Source organism: Eschscholzia californica, unplaced genomic scaffold (assembly GCF_041429995.1).
Source record: "Eschscholzia californica isolate CP2 unplaced genomic scaffold, dmEscCali1.0.p SCAF_1, whole genome shotgun sequence".
Lineage (NCBI taxonomy): Eukaryota > Viridiplantae > Streptophyta > Magnoliopsida > Ranunculales > Papaveraceae > Eschscholzia > Eschscholzia californica.
The window spans coordinates 15806157-15815845 of NW_028238198.1; the positions used below are offsets into that span (position 1 = coordinate 15806157).

A 9689-nucleotide genomic window follows, 5' to 3' on the forward strand; every position below is an offset into this window, starting at 1 on the left:
ATAGCTTCGGGTGATGAGGAGTTTATACTCAATAATTTGAACCGAAAATCTGTCTCATGTCACTTGATGTATTAAATGGAAATTCAACCACTATTGAGGTCTTTATGATTATTATGATGTATTGTTGTAAATGTTATAATTGCTTCGAAATATCGTTCTTATAAATGAAATTCTGCAGCCTAGGTCACTCGGGAATGTTTGAGTTCAACTTGTGAACATCAGGTTATAAGTCTCCTGTTGTCTGTTTGAATGGGTCGATGATTATGATTTATGCATTTTGATGAATTCTGAGTTTGCTTCAGATTCGAACCTAAATCAGTGATAATAGGAATAAGATACTCTTTGTCATTTTAACATTGAAGTAAATCAGTGGAACCAGGAAAATAGAAGGAACTACATTTGAATCAGGCTCTATTCTGAGATTCTTCTATGATCTCTCACTCTCTGTGCACAGTGAAGAGCAGATTCAACCTTTTTATCTTATTAGGGTTGTACTTTTGTTGCTGCCGCCTCTTCATTTTTTTGGAGCATACAAAACTAATCAATCCTGCAAGAAGAATGGTGAACAAAACATTAGAGATTTCCATATATAATTTTTGTTTTCTTAGAAGGAGAGAGGTGACTTACGAGTTGCAGTCGAAAGAGGCTGAGATGGGAAAAGGAAGAGGTATGTTGCAGGCGTCGGAAAGAGAAAAAACAGCAGTGTCCTTGATGCCGGGAATGCGCGTAGCTGCTGATTTGATGCAGTTACAGGCAAGACGTTTGTCAGCTGTAGTAATAGACATACCCCTCACCCTCTTAACTCCATTACAGCAAGCTGCTAACGGTCTTGAGTCTATACCAGTCAAGTAACCTATACAACCAGCTAAATTGGGATCCACTTCCAGACATGTTAAAGCTTCAGTTGGCTTTATCACCATGGTCAGATCACCTGTCCAGGCTAGAACCAAAATAACACATAGAACCGCTCCTCCCTTCATCGGTTATTTTGAAGTGTCTTTTGAGTTGAAAAGAGAGTTGTTGAAATATCTATATATGTAGGATTGGTGCGGTAGGAACGTGGCTGTATGATTTTATGCTTGTGAAATTGTAGGGCAATATAAGCTTTCGGCTTTGGTTTTTAACTAAAAGTAGGATGATTTGTTACTTCTGTTACAGAAACAATCAAGCTTGCAGTTGTGGGGGACCCAAGTTTCACAAAACCCTAACCTAAAAGTATATGACTTGGTCTATTGGCTTCGACTAAGTTTCACAAACCCTCAAGCTTGTGTGCTAAGCAGGAAAAGAAGAAATAGGATGACTTGAAAGACAATGTTAATAAGATCAGGGAAGAAGTTTCAAAAGAAGAATGAATTAGAAAATTTAAAAATCAGACTTGTTTGTGCGATACATATGCGAAGATATGGCAAGTCTAGAAACCGTAAGCACAAGTAGAATGTGCACCCTTGTAGCTGAGCTGCTGAGGCATCCTAAAAGACTAGTAGAGTCAAAACCTTGTTCCGAGTTCACTTCTCTCGAGCCTTTTCGCACTTTTGATTGTAACTTCTGGTTCCAAGTGATGGACCCTTCCCCTTTTAGTCGGGGTCATTCATTAACTTCCACTAGATATTCAAAGTTTTTAAGAACTTTGAATTTTAGCATAACGGGTTCGGAATCTTTTTAAAAAACTTTATTTAAGAATTTTGAAGTTTAGTGTGTTATTGGTTCGTAACTTTTTTTTTTTTAAGGACTTAAAAGTTTAGTGCTATTGATTTCCGTGTTCCATATGCTTGCCCACGTAGCGTCTCTGATGCACTTCGCATCCCTAACAACAAAACCCCAAAACAACAAGAACAACAAAGTTAGAGAAATAAAGTCAAAGACGAAAAATTTGTCTAAATTTACTAATAACAAAAATGAATGTATTTTTTCAAACACAAACTTGATGTGTTTCATCCCGATAAATTCAAAGTTTGACGATACGGACTGTTCTTTTGCTCGTGTGTGTCATTAAGTAGTAAATTAAATCAAAAAATTTGTATAGTTAGCATTTTCCTAACTTTTACCAGGATCAGATTTCCTAAAAAAAATTAATATTACAGGAGAAGAAAATAGTATTCAAATCAAAGGGGTTTAACCCGGGCGCATGGGTGTGATACTTCAGCCCAACCAATTAGCTACCCCTCAGTTTGATATTTTGATGTCTCTACTTTGTTGACCAACTAAAAGATGCACCATGAAACAAATAGTATGAGCCTCACCAGATAATGGGCCCTTGACCCTTGTGGTGGGGTGGCGTTGGACTCGCACGGTCACACCCCACATCACACAACTGACAACCCTGCCAATCAGCATAACACTGCTTGACTCACACCTCACATCACGACAACAGACAACCCTACGAATCAGCATCACACTGCCTGACTCGTACTCCACATCACGCAACTGACAGCCCTACCGATCAGCATCACACTACCGGTCAACATCCAATTTTGTGAGGGAATTGAATTTTGTGAAGGAATTGGATGACACAACTTACCAACGCTTTTTTTTTATGAAAAGAACTTTACTTACTTACGAACGCTTACAAATTAATTTATATATTGTTGCGACCAAAATGTAAAGTTTTATTCTGCAAATGTACTACAGTTTATAAGAATGTATTATGGTTGATATTATATATTATGTATTGTCATAGAGAAACCATATGTACTGTAGCAAACTTCACGTAAATTTGTAAACACCATTGAGCATACAAAGGTAATAGGAGATATGCAAGAGTGTTTTATGGTAAAATTGTTACATATGCACGTGCATGGACCTTTTTGTAATCAAAACCCACGCGAAAATGTCCACTATAGGTGCGGAGTGCCTATACAAAACAACCCGCGGCACTTTCAAAATGCATTTTAGAAATTTCGAGTTTGGGTATGGAACCATATATATTCTTTTTGTCATTATTAACACATTTATATAATTTAGGGCTCTTATTTTTTATGGACCATGGTAACAAAAAGAAGACAAATAAAATGTGGAATGTGTATGGAGGTAAGATGCAGTACTTGTTGCTTTGGTGGAGAGATGAGATGAAACAACATGATGCATTTACTCCATTCCACATACACTAATAAATCAATAATTTGCTTTTACATATAGCCACCCATGCTTGTCACGTGGGATTCACTTTTTCCCCTCATGCATTTCCACGTGAAAGCAAAACTTCGGACACGAGGAAAATTTGTCTATCGCTCATAAGAGACTCTAATTAACACTACCTAGTATAGTAGTATGTCACTTTAGATTCGGCATGTAGATGTCAAATCGTCCATTCCTCCACCATTATTGTTATTTGTCTTAGAAATTAATCATCCACTGCGAATGACCAGGGGCGGAGCCAAATTTTGAACCAAGACAAGGCCAACTTAGAACTATTTTTTGTACTGCATGTTGTCCGTTGTTCAGATGTTTGATAAGATTGATGTTGTCGCTCTCTATGATGATGGAAGTATGATTCAATTCTTTAGCCCATTCAATACCAAGTAAGATTATAAGTCAAAATATATAGTACTTTTTACTTAAAATTTAGATACATTTTTTTTTGTTATTTCTCAAATAGCCCCCAACTTTGTGACCAGATTCCTATCTGGCCCCTTACTTTAGCAAAAATACTCATATGACTCTCTTTTTCAGTTACCGTTAACTTTTCGTTAACCAGTCATCATTTCTCTTTCTTCCATCTCATTGCCTCTCTTTGCCACCTCACGTTATCGCCACCTCATCGTCCTCCCCGGCAAAAATCGCTGGTCGGCCCCCTTTTTGTATTATACATCTCACGGTATCGATATTTTCTGACTTTTAAATTTCACAATGAATAAGTACAAAATCTTTGAAATAGTAGTTGTTTAATCTTTTGTGATTCTAGCATCTCTCTATTTCAACACTCTATTTCTATCTTTTGTGATTCTAGCATCTCTCAAATTAGGGGCGGAGTTGTATTCTCTTTGTCAAAATCTTTTGTGATTATAGCATCTCTCTATTTCAAATTAGGTTAGAGATAGAAATAGAGTGTTGAAACATAAGAGTTTAAGAAGATCTTCACCTATGTCCAATAATCGGTGAGATGGAAGAAGGAAAAGATAGGAAAAAAGATAATACTTTTGAGAGAAAAGGAAAGTAAATATTCGGTCCTGAAGAAATATGATCCCAGGAATCATTTTAAAACATTCGACAAATATGGGAGCTAAACTCTTAATAAGTCAAAAATTGGGGGCCAATTATAATGAACCCTATAAAAAAAGGTTAAGTTACGCATTAGCAAAAAAATTCGACTATTTGCTTGAAGTCGGAGTCCAACACAGGTCGTCAACACATACCACCATCTCTCTTACCACCGGACAAAAATAAGTTCACTGCTTAATTGTTGGAGAAAACCAATATATCACCCCAGGCTAGAGCCTTGTGTAGTTTGCACACAGCTCCGCCCCTGTGCATGATGGAGATTTCAAGTTCGATGTGTGTAGAGGTGGAAATCAATGATTTATTAAAATGAGATATTAATAAGATAGACCCAAAATGTCTTTGAAATTGTAGTTGTTTAATTTATACAATTCACGATGTAATATGATCATGATATATCTATGTCTTGTAGTGATATAATGAATGATTTCAAATAAGAAAAACATATAGATGTTAAATTCATTCAATCTATAACATATGAGTCCTATTTCCCTAATGGCCCCCAACTTTGTGACCAACTTCCCGCCTAGCCCCCTACTTTACGAGAAATACCCATATGACCCCCTTCCGTTATAACACCGTCACTCTCTCTCCTCCATCATGTTTTCTCTCTCTGCCAACTCACGCCACATCATCTGTTACGCCACCTCATCACCTTCTCCGGCAGAGGTCGCCGGCCGACCAAATTTCCGGCCGGCGACCTTCAAACCAAAAAAAACATGATGGAGAAGAGAGAGTGACGGTGTTATAACGGAAGGGGGTCATATGGGTATTTCTTGTAAAGTAGGGGGCCAGGCGGGAAGCTGGTCACAAAGTTGGGGGCCATTAGGGAAATAACCCTTCTTTTTTTGTTACAACATAGAATAAGAAAATAGACCGTAATACAGAACGTTTATTTTACAAATATTAAGCATTGTACATATTGATAGCCGCCCATAAGTGGTCTAGAAAAATATAGTATGGCCCATAATATGCATACGAGACTTGCAGTTGTGGAAGGAAGCTCAAATAGGGTATTGTTTGGAACTAGAACATAGCCTATCTTTAAAACATGTTAAATATTGACAATATTTGACAGATAATCTGTTATTGGGTAACTGAGTAATTCACTTTTTTTTTTTCTTGGTAACATAATTAATGAAGAATTAGGACACCATTGTCACTGAAAAATAGTGATCACAATACATATATATCAAATGGTCGTATAGTAAGAAGTAACTTATATTTTTTGGAAAATGTTAAATACACAAAAATTCTTGATTTAATTTATGACACGATGACCCACTTAATAATTAAAAAATAGTTTAGATTGTAGGAAATTTTGAATTTTTATTTATTTTTGTGAAGTACGTCATCAAATCTCAAATCAGTTCAAAATCGTCTTTGCACATTAGACTCCCGGTATTGTTTTAATAGAAAAAAACAAGGACCTCCAATATTTCCAATACTAATTAAAGCATTGTGTGGGGAGTGACATTGTTGTTATATTTATGAGTTATGAATAAAGAGAGTTTCTGTTCATCCGTTCATTTTGGTCCCTACCCCAGCTCTCTGCCGATGTGGAAACATATCACTTGAGTGTGGAGCAATTGGAGGGAGAATAGCGAGAAAGTAAACTCCAGTGATATGTCGCCACATCGGCGGAAGGTCGGGAGAGGGACTAAAATGGAAGGATAGATAGAATTTTTGATGAATAAACTCATAAATTGTCATGAAAACAATATTAATACCCTAAAGGCCATGAAACCCAAGTACCGAACTAAATAACAAACCTAAAGACCATCTGACCATGAAGATTAAACTACACGAGAACAAAACACGTAAAGCAAATCCACAACCAGGGCAGCCATTGTGCGGCTTCGCCCGTGTGCTCCACCAAGAGGCCAATAAGCGGATATGTCCAAGTGGGGTTCATATAACGAAGTCGATAGGTTTACCATCAAGAAATACTATTTTGTTGACGGTACTTATATAATTTTACTTCATATAATAAACTCTTTTTTTTCCTTAATTTCTCATGGAGTATAGTTCTTTAAGTAATCTAGGTGATGGTGCTTGTCATTACTGCCCCAAACCCAACTGCCCACCTCCAAAAATTATGTATGTATATACTATGTATATAGTAGGTTTGACAGTACCATATACACATGAGCAAAAGTTGGTTGATCATTTACCTAACTCATAATTAAATACAAGTAATACAGTTTTAAATTTTTTGTAGTATTATCTGGGGATCTAGATCTCAAGCAATAATTAGTTATAGGTTGTATATAAATGTTTGTTAAAAGAAAAGTTATATTTTGAATTTAGTTTCTTGTAGAAGATTACAAGTTGTATTCCCAATTTAACTAACACAATATATAGGATGGGCCCATGAGGACTGTTTCTTAAGTTTTTGGACAATATCAAAACTAGTTGCAATGGTAAAGCGATAAACATTATATTTCTCATATGAGATTGTCGTTAGACATTTCTTAACATATGACATTCTAAGAACATAATACACGTTTTTTTTTTTCTAGGTGATATACACCTCATATTGAACAAGTGGCATCAATTTTGTGAGAATTTCGCATAGAAAAATGACAATTTAGTAACTAAGAATATAATGTGAAGGTCATCCCCACTCATTGTCAATCAGTTTTGAATTAGATGACCACAAATTTAACATGATATTAGAACTAGGCCTACACGTGCTCCACGCCATCCGAAAAGGGAAAAAATGCGTGCTAGGTTGAAAGAACATTTTCTAATGATTGTGTTATATAAAGGTTGGATGTTTGTACCTGTTGACTAATATAAAAAAACTCATGATTAAGCACGAGTACAAAAAAAATCATGAAAACGGCCATCAATGAAATAATTCAACAAATTATGAAGGACTTCAAAAATAAAATGGCTAATTCTAATTTGACCTCCTAGTCAATCTGGTATGCTTTTTTTTTTGCAAGTGGTACATATTACTTATGTTGAACAAAAATTCCCTACAAAATCATAACCCTTCCTCATGAAAACTAATTTCAAAGAGCAATTTGTATAAAAAATAATATTAATAATTTTATTGAATGGAAATAGAAAACCATGAAATTACAAAATCATAACCCTTCCTCATGAAAACTAATTTCAAAGAGCAATTTGTATAAAAAATAATATTAATAATTTTATTGAATGGAAATAGAAAACCATGAAATTACAAAATCATAACCCTTCCTCATGAAAACTAATTTCAAAGAGCAATTTGTATAAAAAATAATATTAATAATTTTATTGAATGGAAATAGAAAACCATGAAATTACAAAATCATCACCCCATTTTTATTCCTTTTCTTATTTGAGTATTCTTCTATGATCTTATTAATCCTCTGTTTTACCATCCAATGTAGCTAGAATGGTGTCTGTGTGATCTTGCATCACCTTCCAAGCCGAAGTCACATGTCGTTCTTCAGTTAACGTTGCACCGACCGCAAACCTAATCATATATGTACCTCCTACAACAGCGTGGGTCATGTATATCTTACCCGATGCGTTAACCGATTCAAGCAACTTTTGATTGATATCGTTAGCTCGTTTTTCTTGATCAATTTCATCTGATTTTCGACCAAAAATTGCTTCTGGCTTGAGTCTAAAACAAACCATGGCAAATGTTGTAGGAACCACAATTTCAAATCTTTTATCCATAGCTATAAGACCTTCAAATTGCTTAGCCATTTTGACATGACTCCTTAAGAAGTTCCTTAGGTTAGCTACTCCATAACTTCTAAGTACCATCCAAAGTTTCATTGATCTAAATCTTCTACTTAGAGCTATTTGCCAATCTTTATAGTCAATCACTTGCTTTGATTCAGTTGCTTTGTTCTTCAAATACTCAGGATTTGTTGATAAAGCTTTCACAAGGGCACTTGGGTCTTTTACCCATAAACAACAACAATCCAAAGTAGTAAAGAACCATTTGTGTGCATTCAAACTAAATGAGTCTGCCTTTTCTACTCCATCAATGAAGTGCCTAAACTCTGGGCAAATACAAGCACTTCCTGCATAAGCGGCATCGATATGAACCCAAATACCGTATTCTTTCGCTACGTCACAAAGTGGGCCTATTGGGTCAACAGCTGTCGAAGAAGTTGTACCGACAGTAGCACATAAAAATAATGGGATCAACCCAGATTCTATATCGGCAAGAATCGTCGATAGAAGTGAAATTGGAGAAAGCCCGAAATCTGTCGCTTTAGATGTTGGAATGGCCCGGAAATTCTTAGGGTTTATCCCAGCAATTTGAGCAGCCTTTTGGAGTGCACAATGGGTTTGATCAGAAGCATAAACAACCAACTTACCAATATTATCTCTACCAACTTTATTCAACATTTGATCTCTTGCAGCAGTAAGTGTACATAAAATGGCTTCACAAGTAGTACCTTGTAGAACACCTCCTCCTGATGGTGTTCCATCATTTGAGAAGAGAAATGAGTTGGGAAGTTTAAGCATCTTCCCAAGCCAATTCATGACTATACTCTCCAATTCAGTTGCAGCTGGTGAAGACATCCAGTTGAAACCGACGACATTAAATCCGGTACTAAGCATTTCACCAAGGAATCCGGCAACGGAACCACTTGAAGGGAAGTAAGCAAAGTAGTTAGGACTTTGCCAGTGAGTAAGACCAGGAATGATATCATTTTGAACATCTTGAAGAATGGTCTCAATTGGTTCAGAATTATATGGAGCAGATTCGGGTAGACGTTTACGAAGATAACCAGGTTCAACTTGACTCCTAACAGGATACTTCTCAACATCTCTGTAGTAATCAGCAAGGAAGTCAATAATCATGTGACCTTGTCTTCTGAATTCATCTGGGTCTAATGGATTTTGAGAACCCATTGAAATGCTCTCAAGGATATCAGTATTTAAGCTACCCATTTTGTTTTTGAATAAAGGGTATCTAGATTAACAAAGAAAATGAAGAATTGAGTGGTTTTAGTGGGTTCTTTAGTAGTTTCTCTTCTCTTGTGAATGATAATGTTTGTGGGTTGATGAGAGAAAGTAAAGAGAGAAGAGATTGTAAAGAAGTTAGTGATGAATGAGAAACAAAGAAATGAAGGAGTATATATAAGAGTAGACTAGCTAAGGCCTAAGAGGGTGGATTTTGGAGAGGGTAAATGAGAAAAGGGTGGGAAGGTGGAAATGAGGACTGGGGTACATTTGAGGGAGTAGGGGAGGTGGTGGGGTTAGGTTGGTAAAGACTCTAGAGATATTTCTTTGATTACTTATTTGGTATCCTCCTTTTGCTATAATAAAATGAAAAATCAAATGTAGTCAAATGAAATGGCCAAAAGGGTAGGAATGAAGGGATGCTTCCTCACATGCAAGAGGAATTTACTTGCTAATAACACATTTTCAAGGAGGCTAATTAGTATTTAGTAATATTCATGATGATCACGAGAAAAATAGTAAAAGTAAAGTGGTAGAAAGGCTAGACTTGC

General features: G+C 36.0%; 1 protein-coding gene and 1 pseudogene across 1 annotated transcript; both read right to left on the bottom strand.

Annotated features, from left to right (window-relative positions):
• Positions 1–623: 623 nt before the first annotated feature.
• On the bottom strand, positions 624–980 carry LOC147564504 (non-specific lipid-transfer protein A pseudogene; annotated as a pseudogene).
• A 6472-nt stretch (positions 981–7452) lies between these two features.
• Positions 7453–9373, bottom strand: LOC147564505 (tyrosine decarboxylase). The gene has a single exon (XM_086647351.1). It carries the CDS (start codon positions 9124–9126, stop codon positions 7570–7572), a length of 1557 nt encoding a protein of 518 aa, XP_086503477.1. The 5' UTR covers positions 9127–9373; the 3' UTR covers positions 7453–7569.
• Positions 9374–9689: the final 316 nt, after the last annotated feature.

Coding starts and splice junctions, on each gene's coding strand:
- LOC147564505 (XM_086647351.1), bottom strand. CDS start 9,126: ATGGGTAGCTTAAATACTGATATCCTTGAGAGCATTTCAATGGGTTCT.